This window comes from Asparagus officinalis, chromosome 1 (genome assembly GCF_001876935.1).
Source record: "Asparagus officinalis chromosome 1, Aspof.V1, whole genome shotgun sequence".
NCBI lineage: Eukaryota > Viridiplantae > Streptophyta > Magnoliopsida > Asparagales > Asparagaceae > Asparagus > Asparagus officinalis.
The window spans coordinates 39873462-39894449 of record NC_033794.1 but is presented as its reverse complement, the minus strand read 5'-3'; the positions used below and the strand labels follow the sequence as shown (position 1 = coordinate 39894449).

The 20988-nt window shown below is 36.8% G+C and overlaps 1 protein-coding gene across 1 annotated transcript; it reads right to left on the bottom strand.

The window, feature by feature from the left end:
• On the bottom strand, positions 18158-20655 carry LOC109823104 (myb-related protein Zm1-like). Its single transcript, XM_020389392.1, has 3 exons — positions 19362-20655; positions 19159-19288; positions 18158-19071 (listed from the first exon to the last, which is right to left on the bottom strand). The coding sequence occupies exons 1-3, from the start codon at positions 19498-19500 to the stop codon at positions 18387-18389; spliced, it is 954 nt and encodes a 317-aa protein (XP_020244981.1). The 5' UTR covers positions 19501-20655; the 3' UTR covers positions 18158-18386.

The window sequence follows — 20988 nt, the reverse complement described above, 5'->3', positions numbered from 1 at the left end:
TCAACTTCATAGGTGTTGGCCGATGAATGGAGGAGATGTCACTTTCGTTTAATACAAAGTGATGTAGGGTGTATAGTGCCGACGTGGTACGATGGGTCATAAATACTATTTGGAGGTAGATGACGTCCATAATGCATTTAATGGAGTTTTTATAACAGGTGATTGGTTTTCAGTGGACATGAGGGGCTCGATGCGTTTCGTCACCTTTTTATTCATCTGATTGGTTTTCAGTGGACATGAGGGGCTCGATGCGTTTTCTCCGGGCTCTACCGCTTATAAAAATAGCTCCGCATGAGCCGTAGAAAATCACGCAGCTGCGTGGTGAGCACAGAGCGAACTACTCTTTCGCCTTTTACTAAAGAATACCGTGTGCTCTCCACACTCAAGCAGCATACGCCATTTTTTGGAGGGTCGCCCTCTTCTTTGAAGAGGAGCGCCCCAACAAGTCGAAATTAAATGTTTACCCTTCAATGGTAATGGGTCTCCCCTTTTAATTTAAAAAAATAAATCATGACCATATTGGGAATAAATAATTCAAATTTAATTTTATGATTGGGTGTGATTCCCAGCATCTCTTAAGTTCAGAGAACGGTGGAAAAAGTTTACCATGATGAAAAATGATGTATCCTTTTATTGTGGTGGAAGGTGGGTAGGATGATAACTTTGGCCTGGCATGGGCCGACGACCAAGTCAACTTCATAGGTGTTGGCCGATGAATGGAAGAGATGTCACTTTGGTTTAATACAAAGTGATGTAGGGTGTATAGTGCCGACGTGGTACGATGGGTCATAAATACTATTTGGAGGTAGATGACGTCCATAATGCATTTAATGGCATTTTATAGAGAAGTGATTGGTTATCAGTGTACAGAAGGGGCTCAAGGCGTTTCGTCGCCTTTTTATTCATCTAGTGGTTGAGAAGTACCGTCTTTTGAGTCACCCTCGCAGGGTGTCGACCTATGAGTTGGTTGAGTGGAGTGTTTAAGTAGTTGACTCTGCCAGGGGACGACACGAAACGCCTTTCGGGTCATCGATATGTGACGCCTTTCAAGTCATCATCGCAGGATGTCGGTGTTAGATATAGGTGCCCTGCAGGCAATAATTGCATATTATAACATAACCTATATGAATATAACATCCTTGTTCAAAATAATAGTATGCTATTTTGGTTAGATTTATCTGGTATTTTTAAATACAGATAAAGTCCTTAGAATGATACTAGACTATCAGACATTTCAGATATGATCGTAATGAAGAGATCTGATTTGTCGCCAAAGTATATTCTAAAATGTTCCTAGTTGAAGAAGTGTTGAAATGAGACATAATCACTTTGGTAAGACTAGTGTATACTCTATTTCTCCTTTGGTCACTTTGGTAAGACTAGTGTATACTTTATTTCTCCTTTGGAAGGATGATGATCCATCTCTTAGATCATTGATGTGAGACATCAAGATATAGTATACAGGTGACTCATTAGTGAATGAGTTGACTGAACGACTCACTGAGAACATCTAGTTGGTAATTATACTTAACTGTCAAATAGAAGTTCTCAAGTGATATAGTACATAGTAGTCTCATGACCTGAGGCATGAGTGCAATATCTTACATGTCAGTATAGGTGTACTTAGACTTTTACCTAACCACAGTTCTCATCGAGTTGTGCATAACGGTTCTTGTTGGGTACATCCCGAGGCATAAGTAGATATTGAGATGCCAAGATGGGATTCGTCTCTCCCAGTATAGGGGGTTGATGTCATAAGATTGTTTGATATAACTATAGCCTGGAAATCCTTGGCCAAGGTGAATAAGATAAACTGAGTGTCAGTTTGATCTTATAGGTTATGAGTTTAATATCAACAAACACTAATTGAGCAATTAGGGTTTGACAGTTTTCCATACCCTAGGCTTAATAGTTTGACATGGTTTGACGAAGAGACCGGACTGTACGGCATTATCACTGAGTGGTCCTGATATAATTGTGTTAGCATCTTGCAGACATTTATCACAACTTATACCCGGGTAGTCTTCATGTGTAGCTAGCACCTCTGTTGTACTTGTGGATATGATCCACTGCCGAGTTCTTAAGTTGGGCCCTAGAGTCACACCAAGCGCGTACTTGAATCCTATGAAACACAATTTATAGAGTGATGCGTATGATTGATACGCATATATGATTTTATCGGATACACATAAACAGTTATGTATATCGATAAAATCGGAATGCTATGTGCTTAGGAAATGAATTCTAGTATTTTTCCTATAAAGTTAACTTTTAGTCAACTAGTTGACTTTTTGGTCAACAGTTGACTTTTGGTCAACTCATTAACTTTTTGGTCATATTATGACTTATTAATCAATGATTGGAAAATTACAAAATATTGTATTTATGAAATACAATATTGATTTGGTATTCTCATTTATGTAATACACATACCATGTATAATGAGTCATGAGATGAGTCATTTAGTGGTATGGTTTGAGCACATGGTTTATTAGCACATGGTTTTGAAATGTAATGATTCATAAGATGATTCATTGCATGACTCACTAGATTAATCATTGATATTTGATGATTCATTGCATGACTCATAGGATGAGTCATTCATGTCATGAACACATTTCACTCTATAAATATGAGCTCATTCATGTCATGAACATATTTTCACTCTATAAATATAAGCTCTCTTTCTTATGAAAATGTTAATAAAAAATTGGCTAAGTGGTTTTTTCCATAAGAGAATAAAAGAGAGCTCTCCTCTTACTAAACTTTAGCAATCTTTGAGCAAGAGGAAGTAGTAGGATTTTAAGAACCCGGGGTGGATATCTTGCCTTGTGACTCAAGAAGACTCCTATTTTATCAAGCCCACTTGAAGACTTGGAGATCCACTACGAGGAGATTTTCTACTACAAGGAGCAAGAGCTAGGGGTTATTCGATCTTCTATCGAATCACGTTTCGAAAGTATGACTTTCTAACTCTTTTATGTTCTCTTTAATATAGGGATCATGTTAGATTTAATTAGGATGATCCTATTATGTATTTCATGCTCTCTACATGCATAGCATAATTATACATATAGTCTTCCGTTGCGTATTTTGCATGTATTTAGCATGAATTTCCTTCAGTCAGTGTATCGAGTCAAAGGAGTTAGGCTTTTGATTATCTTAAGATGTTGACCTGATTATGCATAACGTGGGACACTTGTTTTGCCATCGATTGGTGATTATTTTTCATCATTGAAATGGCTATAACAATGACCTATATATATTTAAGATGTTTCCGATACTATATATATATATATATATATATTATATATATATGATATATATATTATCATGAGCAAAACTTATGTCAACTTAAGTTGACATCCACCAAAGTTGTTAACCATTAGATATCTCCTAGGGATCCTTGCATGATATGAAGTGACTTTTTATATAGTAAATGAGTGGATATAAACTTTGGTGGACACAAGGCTCTTGTCAACTTAAGTTGACATAAGTTCTACTCTAGTTATCATATTCATGTCCTAACATATACAAATCTAGATTTATATAGACATATTTTTTTGTAATCCAAGTCATAACAAAATAAATTTGTAAAGAGAACATGGGCAAAAAAAAGAGAAGGACAAAAAAGGAGATCGCTGGATTAGCAGGCAGACGAGAAAAAATAAATAAATAAAGATTAAAGTAACATAATTGCCTGCGAGAAAAGAAAGAGAGGACTACAATATGGAAAAATATAATGCAATTTTCAATTATTACAAGGACGGATCTACATAAAGGGGTCCCCATTTATATGTAAAAAAGAAAGACCCTGTCTATTGTTTTCATATGTGCCCCATAATATTCGTGTGGTGCCCTCATACGGAAAACAATTATGAAAGAATGTTGTTGGGACTAAGAGTAGTCTGTTATTTTTTTTGTGATTAAAATGAAAAAAATTAATATATTGATATAAGATAATAAAAAATGTTATGTGTTGATATCTTTATATTTGTTGAATAAATAGAGTTTTCTATTAGTAGGATTTATATTAATTTAGTTACTAATTCATCATACTCCTTTTAAAAGCATGAGTTCGGAAAATCTTTTTTAGACAAATATACCCTTTTATAGTTTGAACTATGTTATCTATAATCAAATTCTAATTTTCAATGGTCAATATTACCCTTCACTATTTTGAATATTTTATTTATATGTTAATCTATCCTAATCATAATCATATCTTATCCTAATCCTATGTGAACCATGTTTAGCTTAACAATTTAAAAAAACTAATATTAATAAAATATATAAAACATAAAAATGATATTAGTTTGTTAAGATAAAAAAATTACAAGTAGATAACATATTATAATACATGAAGTATTGCAAAAAAAACCATAAAAAGTTTAAAACTGCAGAAAAGACCCTGAAAAGTTCAAAATTATAAAACTCATCCAAATGTCTCAAAACTTAAAATAAAAAACATGAAATTAAAAAATTAACATCAGTTTGCAAAGAATTTAAAATTTACAGTTAACACCTCAATGTCTCAAAAATTATAAAGTTAAAATTATAAAAAGCTACCCTAAAATTCTAAAATTTGTAAATAACATAAGATGAATTCAAGATATTACCCTTAGACACCTAAAAAATTAAAATTTGCCGAAATTAACCTCAAAATTTTAAAAAAAACTCCTTCAAAATTTAAAAATCGTAAAAAAACTCTAAATTTTCAAAAATTTTAACTAGCACACATCAAATTCGTCGATTGGTAGACCGTTGAAATTTAATATTTTTTAAAATTAATCTATACTTTTAATAATTGTAAAATACACCCTCAAAATTTTAGAGTTATAATAAATATACTAACATTTAAAAAATTACCACCAACACACGAAACATAGAATTTACAACTACCAAACTTAAAAGTAAATTTTTTAAAAAACTCTTTCAAAATTTTAAAAATTACAAATCACACCCTAAAAGTTGAAAACCATAAAAATGGGCTAAAATTTTAAAACTTGGCAAAGAAAAGTGTAATTGTTTGGTATTTTTCATATATATATATATATATATAAAAATTTCTAATTTAGGGATTTACTATCCATTTTCAGCATCTAAGAATAGTCTAAGTTGATACTGGTAAACAAAAACAATAAGAATTGATTAAAAACATCCGGTTAATGGATAAAATTTTTAAAAATATTATAGATTAAAAATTATCGGCACTATATAAATTAAAGTAATTTCATATAATTTTAGTAATAAGTTGGGGTAGCCAAAATACATTCGTAACATTAATTGATAGATGTTTAAATCCATAGAAATGATAAAACACTATAATATTATACCTTAGCATTAATTGATTTTAATTTAGAAACTTTAATCTTTGACGTTAATAATATTTATAGGGTAAAAGAATACAAGGAATTACATATGGAGAAACTATTAGAATATTTAGAGATAACTTTAAAAGAATTGAGTTATTTCCATTGCAAATGGGAAAGTGATGGAAATAAATCTAAAATTCAGAAAACGTCAATGAATCACTTGAATTGGCATTAACATAAGACATATCTATTAATGAAGCACTGAATGAGTTACATTAAAAAATAATTTAATAACTTTATCCTAATCAAAGAAAAAATCTCCATGGAAGACATAAGAAAAATTAGTAAGTATTCATAAATTCCATACTGTGTTCTTCAAATTAAATATTAATATTATAATCTAAGAGAAATTGGTAATGAATAATGCAGGTATTTAGTTTAGATCTTTATGGAAAATGACAGGGATAGAGCAAAGGTAATATTATTGAAATAACAGAAATTCTTATTGGATGCACATCAGAAGAATTCATTTTAGAGGAAAATAAAGAGATAGCTTCTAATTTATTTAAGTAATAAATTAGGAACACAAAGAATTTTATATATATGAAATTAATATTTATTCTCATTGAAATAGAAAAAAAATCAAAGTCTATATTTTGAGCAGTTTGTGTTGAACATCATAAGTACATTTGACTTCTTTGTAAAGTTAAATGAGATGATAAAAAATTAACGAGCCTAGGAAAGATAATAGCATAAAAAATACAAAATTAGCCTGATGTCACAATTGATGTAGATGATGAAGACAATACTCTAGAATTGTCCGAGAAATGATAAATGATAAACCTGAAGAAGGATTGATCTTAACTCAATAAAAAATAAAATAGAAGAAATAAAAACAATATTTTATGAATATTTTATAGAATAGTTTAATTATTTTGAGTGAAATTAGGAATCTTTAGAAGGGAGTTTCATGAATTTTTTTCAGTACTTTTATATTCTTATGTGGATGTTTTTATCATATAAAAGTATACTAGAGTTAGCATTAATCTTTAATTTATATTTTTTTATGAAGTCTATCAATGATTAGGAATAAACTTCATATTCTCTTTTGCATCGTTTTAACATACTTTAAATCAATCATTTTGCCATATTGGTTTTAAATATTCACCTTCCTTGTATAACACTATTTTAATATTTTTCACTTTGCAATGCTATACTTTCTCAAATAAAGCTTAGTTTCATATCGGTCAAAAATAATATGAAAATTCAAATTATTTTTAAATTATATTTGTTTTTTGTCAATTCAAATATCAACATGAAAATTTAAATTGGGTGTATCCCATTTAAACAAACATAAAAAAATAATTGGGATGTAAGAGTTTAAAGAAAAAAATGAGCACAAACTGCCAAAAATACTTAATCATGGTATTAAATCACGTGCATTGCACGTGTGTAAAAACTAGTATTTATAATTGTATAAGCGCACAATCATTTTTTTACCAAATCCGTCATATTTAATTTTCCTAAAAAATTATTTGGATAAGTTAGCTTTTCAATGATGAGAATACTAATATGGGACACCATAAACTTTTAGTTACTTCATTAGCATAATCTCATCTTAAAAACTACTTGATAACTTCTTCTACTCTCCATAATTTTCTAATTACAAGATACTTTATATCACTTTTAGCAATAATTTCTAAAAAAATATATTCGTATTGATACTGATTATTAATTAAGATATTAAAACACGCAAGTGGGCTTAGTAAATTTATTAGAACCCAGGATGTGCTTGGGGGGTTGCAAATCTAAGACGTGCTTAACTTCTGAAGTTTTGTAAGGTATTGAATAGTTCCAAATGAATTACGAGGCCCATGGAATCACGTTCTTTTGAACCAGCCCAGGCCCATATATTCTCAACCCTCGAGAAAAACAGGAAAGAGGGGAATTTTTGCCGCCAAAAAAGCATCAAGGCTTCCTTCTCCCTCTTATGAAAATCCCCAGTTTCCGATTTTTCTCAAATCAATCAACGAATCAAATCGAATTCTGTGAATTCAATTGCATCGTCTTCATCCGCTATCACAACGCCGACGTAGGCCCCCTGGATCTCTTTTCTCTGAACCCTAACCCTAAAACGCCATAACTGATCTCTATATTTATTTATTTTTGTTTCTCCTTCGATCTCTTTGCAGGGAGTGATGATGATTTTGAATCTGAAGGCTATGAGCCCGCTTCAATTTTTTACTTGTACTTATCGAGGTAAACCTGCATTTTCTTGTTTCTATATTTGTAGATGTTGTATAATTAGTATTCTACTATAGAGATAAACATCAATGCTTTAAATCAGTGGCAATCTGAACGTAAGTTGTTAATTGTGCAATCTAAATTTCAATGTTTCATGTCTTTTTCAGATTGTGTAAAGTAAGAATAATAATAATAATAACACCTAATATGTTAAATGAAATTGAAATTTTCAACAAAATTAGAAGCGCGTAGGTTCCGTAGCTCACGGAACATGTAGTTTTCCTTTAATCATTCATAAGGCCGAGCTAATATTTGATATTTTCATTTGAGAGTGGATTTGCGCTAGATTATGGGTTTTAAAGGGATGATGATGTGAATGGGAAGATAGAGGGGAGAAAATTTAATTGGAGGAAAAGGGAGGAATATAGGTAAAGGTAGAGAGGTCAAATGTGGAATTTTTTTAGAGGAAATAAATATTGGGGAAGAAAATGTTGGGACAAACCCGAGGCCCAATAGAGCAAGGTCCCAGCGAATAGTATAGCAGAAGTAATAAAATGAACACACAGATATACGTGAAAAACCCCCTAAATGAATTTGGGATAAAAACCACGGGCAATGATAGAGAATCCACTATGAGAAAAATTTAGGAGTTACAATCTCTCTTTTTAAGGAGAAACTCTTTTTATTTTTTTTTCTCTTTCTCTCTTCCCCTCTCTTTCTTTTCACTCTTAATTGGAGACACTGGGATGATTTAAACTTAACGATAGAGAGAGCTATATATAGGTGATTTTATGGTAGGTTTTTTTTTTCTCTTTCTCTCTTCCCCTCTCTTTCTTTTCACTCTTAATTGGAGACACTGGGATGATTTAAACTTAACGATAGAGAGAGCTATATATAGGTGATTTTATGGTAGGTGCGCATTGTTGCTACAGTGTTGCTGCAACGTAACAACATTGCGGTTGGTGAATACTATAGCGGGCAGGTGTTTACTGTAGACACAATAACTTTCCATCAGAAAAAGTGCATAATCGAAGGAAATCAATTCAGGTAGAAAAAATAATATCGTAAGGAAGTAGTTGATTGAAGTTCTTTTTTTGTGCGGAAGAAACACTATTAGGAGGGAATACTAAATCAACAAAATAGTTAGATAATATTATTCCTCAAAGAAGTATGACTATCAAACTCTAAACCAACAAAATTGGAGAGCATTTATAAAATTCCAGATGTTGGTTTATGAAAGACGAATGTTTGAAGGCATTCACTCATAAAATGAACTACCAATTAGAAATACAGCTGGTTAGAAAGGCTTAATTGTACCTAAATTCCTTATAGTTTTCCCTACTTTGCACTTGTATACCCTCACTGACAGCACTTGTATACCCTCAAGTTTTCAAAGCTTGCACTTATATACCCTCACTTTTTGTGCCAGCACTTGTAAACCCTAAAGTTTTTAAAAACTATCACTTAAATACCATAAAGTTTTCAAAACATGCACTTGACTACCCTCAAGTTTGCATAAATGAGGTATTTAGTGCAAGTTTTAAAAACATTAGGGCGCTTAAGTGACAGTTTTTAAAAACTTTAAGGTGTTTAACTCTGTCAAAAAAAAGTAAGGGTATATAAGTGCAAGTTCTAAAATCTTTAGGTTATATTAAGTGCTGCCAAATACAAGTGAGGGTATATAAGTGCAAAGTAAGGGAAACTATAGGGTATCTATAGGGTATTTAAATGCAATGAAGCCTTTAATTTGGATCAATATTCTATCTTTAGTTAGATTAGAAGCCTCAGGCCTGTATGAAGGTAGTTCACAGCCAACTTTTGGCAGACTAGATCACTATAAAAATTTTTCATTGTGGATTCAATGTTCCTCATGGATTCAAGGCTTCCTGGTGAACTCCGAATTTTATCCCATGGTTTGAAGTTTCAGTTCTGGTCATTTCATCATGCTTCCAAATGTGTTAGTTGATACTCACTACTGTGACTTTTGTAAATTTCGTTGTGAGCTTTCTAATTATCGGCCATATGTCCAAATCTTATATACTAAAGCAGAAAATCACGCTTAAATACTGCAATAGTATTAAATTGCTCTTCTGTAGTAAAATGGTCCATATAAATGGGTTCAACCTGTTCCACATCATGTTTTTAGTCTCTACTATACATTTCTACCAGTGTGCAAATAGTTTATTACTTCACGGAGTCGCAACTGTTGCTAGGTCCTACACAGTTCTTACCAGACACTCAGGTATCCATCATTTGCCATCAGTTTTCTCTTTACGTGTTTTGTTTTTTTCCTTCTTTTGATTGGGGAGGATTGGGTGTTAGACTGTTAGTCCATTGTACATGTAAATACATATATAGATAACTTGTAGTCTTGTACTAATAGTGTATATACATGTATAAAAGGGCACATTCATTGTGGACAAGATTGGATATTAGAGTTTATGTAGCCGCCCATTTTCTTTGTAGTAATGTATGTGTACTTTATATAAATGACACGTACGAAGTGTGTATAAGAGGGTATGTTTCCTACGTCGCATCCAATAAGGTAGAATTCAGATCTTGAATGGACCCTGCTCCATGTACAGATAGTCTGCTTCTATCTTATAAGCCTGTAATCACGAGCTTTGGGAGCTGACTCCAAGATCATGTCACCTGGCTAGTACCTAATTCATTTTCCCGACAAATTTTAATGCATAACATTTGGTGAATTACAATCCTTATTGTCCTTCAGTTCACTACTAGCTTATAAGTGACGAGCAACTGGAATGGGACATGGAAACTGAGTATGTGCTCCAAAGCAAATCATTCAAGTCATATCACACAATTTGTTAGGAATTTAACGCCTAAATCCCTAATGCAACAGAAACGTAGAATAGAAAAAGGTACACCAAGATTTACGAGGTTCGGCAACTGCCTACATCCTCGGGAGCCACACAGTCAATTTCTTATTAATCAAACAAAAAATTACAAATCAAGAGCAAATCCCTAAACCGAGATTTCTCAAATAAACACTGTAGCTACAGTGTTAATACCCACAATAAATCCCCTCTTCCTCTTCTCTCTCTCTTCTTAAATCTCCCCTCAAACACCGTTGAGTGCTGGAGATAAAAAGGCAAAATCGCTGCTGCGATTTGAGAAGGTGAACGCTGCTGCGTTAAAAGGATCCACCGCCAGAAAAAAGTCGGGGGAGAAAAAAACACCAAACCCTAGGGATCGGGGTTTGCTTTTATAGGCGAGATTGATGGGCTGGCGACAGCCTGTCGCCAGCGACCCGCTTTGGACGCGGACGTGAGAATCGCCAAGACGCGGAGGTCGGCATTTTGGACGCGAGCGTCGGAGCTGGACGCGAGGGTCGAGCCGCTCAACGCGAGGATCGCGTTCGCCAAGTTTGAGCTCGCTGCGAGCTTCCCGTCGGAATAGAGGTTTGATCTACACCTCTTTCCAATAATCTCCCACTTGGAGATCAAACCGACGTCAACAGGCTACCTCATCAAGCTCCTTCCTGTGTGGCTCCGCCCTCATCATCTATGCATGAAGGCCAACTGAAGTTACGCACAACTCCAGTTTCTGAAAGGTCGCTGCCTTTGTCAACATATCTGTTTGTTGGAAATTTGATGTAGAAAGACAATGAAAGAAAATTTGACTTGTATTCTCTCAAAATCGATTACAATTTGGATTCCGATTACAAAAGAGAGGAGAATGAATTTGACTCTCCCCTTTGTTTAATTCTGGGTTCTTCACGGTGGCGATGGAGTGCCTCCCTCGAATGCTCGCGTCGAGTTTGCTTCTCGTTGACGATCCGAACGTCTTGATTCACTGGAACGATGTCTTTTCCTCACGATTTGACGCTGTGGAGAACTTGCGCGGCAAGTTTTGAAATAACTCTTGACGAGTTGATAACTCTGAACGAGTTTTAGAAGAACTTGCAGAGCAAGTTTTGAACTCTGATCGAGTTGATAACTCTGAATGAGTTGATAACTCTGAACGAGTTTGAAACTCTATGGAAGAGTTGATTTAAACCGAAAGTTCGGTTAATAAGCCAAGGCCGAATAATCTCAAAGGCTTCAATAAAAGCCTTCCAAAATGATTCAAGAGCTCCTTCAAGTCGCTGATCTCCAAAGCTCTCTGTTGCTGCAGAAAGCTCAAAGATGCCCGATCAAGGATCCCTAAAAGGTCAGCCAAAAAGAGCATCTGAACTCAGTTGAGTTTTGAGGTATTATAGCGGGATTAAGGGGTAACCGCCCCTTAAATATCCTTAATAAGGGTTTTAATGCGGGTGTAACTGTCCCCATAAATCTCTCCATGATAGGTAGTTGATCCTTAAAATCTTGGGGAGAAAACGGTTCTGGAACCGCTCAAAATCGTGCTTGAACAAGTCAAAACGCTGAAAACAGTGTTCTGGGCCCGAACTGTGCGTTTCTGGAGCTGAAAACGCAAGTTGGCCAGAAACGCACATTGCCTTGAAAACGCACAGTTGGCTGAAAATCGTACAGTTGGCCTGTTTCAGGCTGAAAACGCACATTTGAGCCATGTAAACGCACAGTTGGCCTGAAAACGCACAGTTGGGCATTTTAGAGATTAACTCTGCGTTTTTGATGTTGAAAACGACAGAGTTGACCTGTTTAAAGGCTGAAAACGCACAGTTGGGCCGTTTTAGAGATTAACTCTGCGTTTTGATGTTGAAAACGCAGAGTTGAGCCTGTTTAAAGGCTGAAAACGTACAGTTAGGTTCGTTTTAGAGATTTAACTCTGCGTTTTGATGTTTGAAAACGCAGAGTTGAGCCTGTTTAAAGGCTTGAAAACGCCACAGTTGGGCCGTTTTAGAGATTTAACTCTGCGTTTTATGTTGAAAACGCAGAGTTGAGCCTGTTTAAAGGCCTGAAAACGCACAGTTGTGGGCCGTTTTAGAGATTAACTCTGCGTTTTGATGTTAAAAACGCAGAGTTAAGCCTGTTTAAAGGCTGAAAACGCACAGTTGGGCCGTTTAGAGATTAACTCTGCCGTTTTGATGTGAAAACCAGAGTTGGGCGTAGCTCTGCGTTTTGATGTTATAACGCGGGTCGACCCGTGCGTTTTGATCTTTAATGCCAGAGGCGAATCTTAGGGGCCTAGGCGAGCTTCAGGCTAAGTCCAATGTTTTGATGAAGCCCAGTCTTGCAGACGGACTTCAGAACATAACTTGCTGCGTGAAGGACCGTCATAACTTTTCAAACCGTTAAGTCGGAAATGGACGAATTATATATGAAAATCGGCTATCTCGACGAGACGGAGCCAACCAAACCAACCCCATAGGGTTCGGTTTGCTCTGTCAATTTTCCAAATTCTTACGGTTGAGAGATATCTGCATTTTAATATGAAGAGACCGTCGATTGTAGTCTCTTTTGCTAGAGCGCCGCAAGATCGTCACCTTTAAACTTTCGTTCTTGGCTCCTTTGAAATATGAGAGTCGTCAGATTGTAACTCCTGATGTTGATTGTGAAGGCTGTTGATTAGAGCTTTCATCAGTTGTTGCGAAGGTCGTCAGATTGTAACCTTCTACGTGAAAGTCCTCAAATTGTAGCATTCTGGAAGTTGTCAGATTGTAACTTCCATCATCGGTGTTTGATGGGGATAAACTATCTGTTGTGATTTTTTTAGACAGCCTATAATATCCGCTGGATTCTTTCTTCCTTGGATATTCTGTTGAAATCCTTTGACAACTTGTCGGGCTCTGTATCTTCTGGAACCATTCTGCTCCTTTTTCACTCGATACACCCACTTGTTGTGACGTGCCTTCTTCCCTATGGGCAACTCAGCCAGTCCCCATATCTGGTTGGAGATCAGAGATTTCTTCTCTTCTTTCGCAGCAAACTCCCACTTGCTCGCATCTCCACTCTGACAAGCTTCATCAAAGCTTTCAGACTCCCCTCCATCTGTCAGCAACATATAATTCATGTATCTGCTGTTAGGCACAGAAGGACGAGTACTTCTCCTTAATATCGGAGCTGGTGCGTTGGGCTTCTACGCACCATTCTGTCCAACAGTCTCTTCTGGCTGAGGACCTTCTGCATTGGGTTCTTTCGAGAGGTTATCCGGAACATCATCTGTATCTACAAATGTTGACTCGCTCTCTGAGTCACCGTCATCTGTCTTATGCATGTCCTTGTACATCACCTTCTCGTTGAATGTCACATCTCTGCACCTGATCACCTTCTTGTTTTCGTTATCCCAAATACGGTAGCCGAACTCGTCTTCACCATACCCGATGAATGTGCATTTCTTAGGCTTGGGATCAGACTCATTCCTGCCTTGATCACTAATATGCACATAAGCTACACAACCGAAAACTCTGAGATGTGAGAGGGTTACCTCCTTTCCGCACCATACCTCTAGCTACACAACCGAAAACTCTGAGATGTGAGAGGGTTACCTCCTTTCCGCACCATACCTCCTCTGGTATTCTGTGCTCCAATGGAACCGATGGACCTCGGTTGATCAAGTAAGCTGCTGTGTTGACTGCTTCTGTCCAGAACTGCTTCGGTAGACCTGACTGTATACGGATGCTTCTGGCTCTCTCTGTCAACATTCTATTCATGCGCTCAGCCACACCATTATGCTGAGGCGTGTCGGGCACGGTCCTCTCCATTCTGATACCATGCTCACAGCAGAACTTCTTGAATCTGGTGTCTTCATACTCACCACCATTGTCTGTTCTGAGTTTCTTTACCCTCAGACCGGTCTCATTCTCGACCATGGCTTTCCATCTTCTGAAAACCTCAAACACTTCTGACTTTTTCTTCAGAAAGTAGACCCACACTTTCCGAGAGTGATCATTAATAAAAGTCACGAAGTAATGTTTTCCACCAATAGACGCGGTGGTTGTTGGTCCCCAAACATCTGAGTGAACAAGCTCTAGCTTCTGCTTCCTGGGGGGTCTGCTACTTCTCTGAAAGCTAACTCTCTTCTGCTTTCCAAGTATGCATTCTTTATACATATCCATCTCCACTGACTGCAGTCCTGGGAGTTTTCCCTTTGTGTGCATGATCTTCATTCCCTTCTCACTCATATGACCGAGTCTCTGGTGCCACAGCTTTGAAGTCTCATTGCCTGCTGCAACTGAGATCGAACAACGTGCACCCGCTGTCATATACAGGGTATCAGTCTTCCTGCCTCTGACAATCGTCATTGCGCCTTTCGAAATCCTCCAATCATCACTATGGAAAGTCATCGTGTAGCCTTCACTAGCCAGCTGGCTTACTGAGATTAAGTTCCTCTTCAGGTCGGGAATATACCTGACATCCTTCAGCTCCCATACCGACCCATTCAGCTTAATCTTCACTACACCTTTGCCAATAATGGCACATGCTTGATCGTCACCAAGATATACATTTCCAAGGTTTCCGGGGATATACTTCTCGAGGAATTCTTTCTGAGAAGTAGCATGAAATGATGCTCCCGAGTCCAACACCCAAGACTCCTCCTTGCTCTCCAAAGAGCATATCAACGCATCATCTCCTCCTGAGGTGGAAGCAACATTCATATCTACCTTTGCCTCCCACTCCTTCTGTGCACCCTTGCACTGATTCTTGTAGTGCCCGGTTTTCCCACAATTCCAACACTCGATAGCCTTCGAGCTGTTGCTTGGATTCCTTAATTTGGACCTCCTGTCCTTTGATCTACCTCTGAAGTTTGATTTTCCTCGTCCGTTTCCTCTGGTTGAATTTCTACCTCTTGACTCTGTATGTAATACTGAAGAGGTTGTAGCTTCACCCGACTCTCTCCGTCGGATCTCCTCACTGAGAACCAAATCACGAACGTCGCCGAACTTCAACTTTTTCTTTCCCGACGAGCTACTCACAGCTGTGACTGTAGCATTCCAACTCTCTGGTAGGGAAGACAAAAGTATCAACGCCCGAACTTCATCATCAAACTCAATCTCAACTGAACTCAATTGGGTTGTAACCGTATTAAGTTCATTGAGGTGTTGTGCTACTGACGCGCCTTCCGCCATTTTCAGATTGAATAACCGCCGCATCAAATGAACTTTGTTCGCGGCTGATGGCTTCTCATACATGTTTGAGAGTGCTGCCATAAGACCTGCCGTGGTCTTCTCCTTCGCTATGTTGAACGCAACATTGCGAGTTAATGTCAATCTGATAACTCCGAGGGCTTTTCTGTCCAGAAGATTCCAATCTTCTTCCTTCATACCCTCCGGCTTCTTCCCCGAGAGAGGTTGATACAGATTTTTCTGATACAAATAATCCTCTATCTGTATTTTTCAGAATCCGAAATCTGATCCATCAAACTTCTCTAATCTCACTTTCCCTTCATCTGCGGCCATGGCTCCCACTTGATTCTGACTTTCTCTAGATCGTTTCACGTTCTGATACCAGTTGTTGGGAATTTAACACCTAAACCCCTAATGCAACATAAACGCAGAATAGAGAACAGTACACAAGATTTACGAGGTTCGGCAACTGCCTACGTCCTCGGGAGCCACACAGTCAATTTCTTATTAATCAAACAAGAAATTACAAATCAAGAGCAAATCTCTAAACTGAGATTTCTCAAATGAACACTGTAGCTACAGTGTTAATACCCACAATAAATCCCCTCTTCCTCTTCTCTCTCTCTTCTTAAATCTCCCCTCAAACACCGTTGAGTGCTGGAGATAAAAAGGCAAAATCGCTGCTGCGATTTGAGAAGATGAACGTTGCTGCGTTAAAAGGATCCGCCGCCAGAGAAAAGTCGGGGGAGAAAAAAGCACCAAACCCTAGGGATCGGGGTTTGCTTTTATAGGCGAGATTGATGGGCTGGCGACAGCCTGTCGCCAGCGACCCGCTTTGGACGCGGACGTGGGAATCGCCAAGACGCGGAGGTCGGCATTTTGGACGCGAGCGTCAGAGCTGGACGCGAGGGTCGAGCCGCTCAACGCGAGGATCGTGTTCGCCAAGTTTGAGCTCGCTGCGAGCTTCCCGTCGGAACAGAGGTTTGATCTACACCTCTTTCCAACACAATTTTCTTTTGCCATGAACACCAATTACTTTGATTTCATAATTCAAGTTACAGGTAACCATCCCAATTGGTTACTGATAGTACAGTACAAATTTCTATGTTAAACACTTCATTAGGACACATGGCAGTTAAAACAGCCGATTCATTTGAAGCCACAAGCTAGACCTTTCCAACACAATTTTCTTTTGCCATGAACACCAATTACTTTGATTTCATAATTCAAGTTACAGGTAACCATCCCAATTGGTTACTGATAGTACAGTACAAATTTCTATGTTAAACACTTCATTAGGACACATGGCAGTTAAAACAGCCGATTCATTTGAAGCCACAAGCTAGACAATCTTCATTCACAAGTAGAAATAGAAAACAAAGTTCTTGTTTATTATGATTGATGTTGAAGCCCTGATATGGGTATCCAAACTCTCTTTTACTAATTCTCTCAACCACAAGTCTAATTGTGTTAGGAAAGATGTGATCGTACCTTCCCATTTGTACGCTAGCGCAAATTTAGCCTTAAATATCACTGATTAAATCCAGGCACCTTCATGTTCAGTAATCACTATTCCGTCTGATTATTATTGACAAGGTGTCTGTAGTTAAGGTGACAAAAGAAATATTATTCGTTCATTCACGAAACAACCAATACTCTTACTCTTTAAAGGAATACAAGTAGAGTTAAAAGCTTATTGGCTATTGCTAAATACACACAAGTGCAAGTGTTAAGTTGTGGAGCTGAATGATTGTGTTGATATTTGTGAAATATTTATGTAAGCATTATAAATATATATTTAGAAAATGCTAATGCAATTTCCTCTATTTGAATGGAATTAGTCCAACTCTTGACAGACATAAAATCCCCTCTTTCTCCACTTCTATAAGGGCCTGTTTGGTTATTTCCACAAAAAAATTGGAAATGGAAAACTCATCCTTGAAATGATTTTAATACATTTCAAACACATTTCCCAGATTTCTTTTTTTTGGTTTGTTTCGCAAAGAAAACTCCACATTTCAATGCCAAGTCACACAAACAGACAAAAAAAGCCTCCATAGTAACAGTGCCCAGTTTTCTATTTCTTTTGTTTGTTTGAGAACAAGAAATAGGAAATGAGAAATGGGGTATTAAATATTATGTTTTATTATTCTGCACTATTCCAACAGTGCTTTTACTAATTAATAATTCTTAGATGGGACATTTCCAAGTGTTTTCAGCCCAATTTGGTGTGAAAACACATTTCTTGAAAGTTTGAGGTGGCAGCCTATGTGGCGGTTCATTTCTCGAAAATTAAAAACGAAACAAACATGAGAAATGGAAATCTCTTGAAAACAAAATCCCATGTGGCACTTGTTCATTTCTTGAAAGTTGAGGTGGCAAGAGATTTCCGGATTTTTTTTGGCAAACGAAATGCATAATCTTACACCTCAACTCTTTTTAACGTCATCGAACAAGGCCTAAGTCAGATATACCCAACATTTCTATAAAGGACCTGTTCAAATTTTTCTGAAGTCATGAATGAATGGAAAAACCTTCATTCAGTTTATACTCAAGAACAAGATATTCCCACATGCATAAACTAACTGATATTAAATAAAGATTACTCACATTAACAAGGAGAAATCTATGATGACTGCTTCTTCACTGTATTTTGCATTAGTTTTAATTAACACATTTATACTGATCAACATTGATCGGATTTGGTGAGTGAAGCTAGGAAAATGTTCACCCTCCACTTCCAAAGATTCTTGTTATATTACAATCTTTGTATAATTTTTTAGCAAGCGCATTTTCTTGCAGTCATATTCCTTGTAACCATTGCACGAGGGCACTTGTAATCAATATAAGATATCTAAAGGTGAGGGTGAAGCTTGCAGTGCTTGAAAATAACTTGCCACTGGGTCTGCCCCCTCCACCTGTGCAGTAGCAGCGGCACACTCTTCCCACGAGTCTAGCTCCTTCTCTAAGTATTGCAGCCATCTCTCTTTCTCATCTTCACCCTTAGCTTTGATGTTTTGATGATGAGTTCGTGGTGTAGCAGCAGCAGTAGTGTCCCTTGTCAGTGCAATATTTAAGTCATCATTGATCATATTCCAAATCTCTGGCTCGATCAGAATCTCGGGCAAGTCGACCAGAGTATTACCGTCATCACCTTTTACTCGCACGTCGGAGGAGGGAGGTTCAACATTTTCGTGTGTTATTTCTGAATAAGAAGAATCCTCCAACATATCCCACATGTCCAGATTGGGCTCAACGGATAACTCAATCTTGTCAATTTTGTCATCCATAGCTTCATGCTGTTCCTTGTCATTTTGCTCTTTCTCTTTTTTGCTCTCACCTTCATCAGAGCATGACACAGAAACAGAGGCAGTAGTTATTGACGACGGTGAGCTTGGAATTTCTTCAGGGTTTTCTCCTGATTTTTCCTCCTTAGGCGCCAATCTTTTCTTCAAGTGGGTGTTCCACACGTTTTTGATCTCATTATCAGTTCTACCCGGTAGGCAAGATGCAATCTTAGACCATCTGTAAAACCAGTTCGAACCTTTGATTAAGGAAAATATTATAATTAACAATGCACTAACAAGTCAATCAGAATTTTAGTTCATTTACTTGTTTCCTAGTAATCCGTGGAGCTTGATAATGGTATCCTCCTCCTCTTTGGTAAAGTTACCACGCTTTATATCAGGTCTAAGGTAATTGATCCACCTTAGTCTGCAGCTCTTTCCACATCTCAGAAGCCCTGTTTAAAATGAGGAGTTTGATTAACTTAATTATACATATAACATAACCGTTCCATTGAGACATGAAGCTACCTGCAAATTTCGGGAGAGCTCGCCAGTTGCCATGGCCGTACTTGTGAATATAGGCAATGAGCCGCATGTCCTCCTCTGGAGTCCATGAGCCCTTGTTGAGTCCCACTTTCGCGCAGCAGGGAGCTCTGCCTCGGCCCATTTTTACAGACTGCAGTAAAGGGACTTGTTATCGCTTCCGGTTGCAAAACTCAAAAGACCTGAGAGCTTATATAGAGGGAGACAGAGTTTGATTGATGATAATGGCCTATTCACTTGCCCTCACCAAACACTTATACACAAAGAACTCTATTTATAGGACTAAAGGGAGGGAAGATACCATAAATTTTTACAAAGATAATATGGAGTAATTGTCCTAATTGGTGAAAGATAATAGTACATACTACATGGCACCAAAATTTGAAAACGGTGCAGATTCTTGAGTGGTCTTATCCTGTAGATTGACGCTGTTAGATGAAGGGGCCCTTCACTTTTAGGATTGAATGGCTGATTTTGACTTATCACTAATTTTCCTTTGATGCTTGAACAGTAACATCATTACTCTTTAATTAATTGATCACCGACTTGTCATTAACCAAATTTTTCAAAAAAAGAAAAGCAATGCTTCAGTTTTCTTTTTGGTGATAGACAAAGAGAAGTGAATCATAATCATTGGAAGAGGTTGAACAATCTCATTTATTGGTGATATTATGTACCTCCACTAAAAGGGATCTAATTGTGTTCCTAGGATCAGATTGTGCCTGAATGTTGGCCTGCTAGTTCTACTGTGCTCTAATCACAGTCTAATTTAATCTAATTAGTTCTAAAGTATCTGATTTATGCCTGTATTAATGGGTTAATTAGCACAAAATGTGTCTTATTTTGATTATTATCGTAATGCGAATTCTTTTATTGGAGTTTTTCTCAGGATGGAAAGATCTCTGTATTTCAGAGAGTTGTTCATTTCATTTTATGATCATGACAAATTGGATGGAGAAATTTCAGCAAAACCCATGGCGTGCTCATGACTGTGTACTGTTGAATATCGTACCTATCAAAACTGGATTAATTTGTTCATTTGACATTGACTCAAAGGACATAAATCTGGCAGGCATTTCATTAAGATCTCTATTGCTGCAGATTTTGCTTCTATTTCCGCAAAACTGAAGGAAGTGGACACAAGAAAATTAGCTGTTTGATTAGCTGTGTTCTGTAATTCAAATTTTGTCCAAGTGAATAATCCATTTAACTCATCAATTTTTTTTCTGTAGAATTTGAGGCCTAACATACTAACATTACCTTTTAGAAACATAATAGTATCTAAATCCAAAGGAATAACATTTTAGAAGTTCAAAACTAATTATTTAAAATTTATCTTAATCAACTGATGAAAAAGAGATTTAATATTTCATTATCTAATATACTGGAATACAAGTAAATGTCTGAAATAAATAAACTGGAGTCCTCAACAAGTCTCAAATACAAAATGTCTAACAAAGGGAAATAAGGCACACAGCCTTTAAAATTTCTAGAATAAAACTCTTACATGTCTACACAAAAGTCTACAGTGGAGCTCAAAAGAAAATATAACTAAATAGACGGCTAAAACTAAAATGCGTCGCCATCGACCTGCGACTCTCCGGGCATCTGG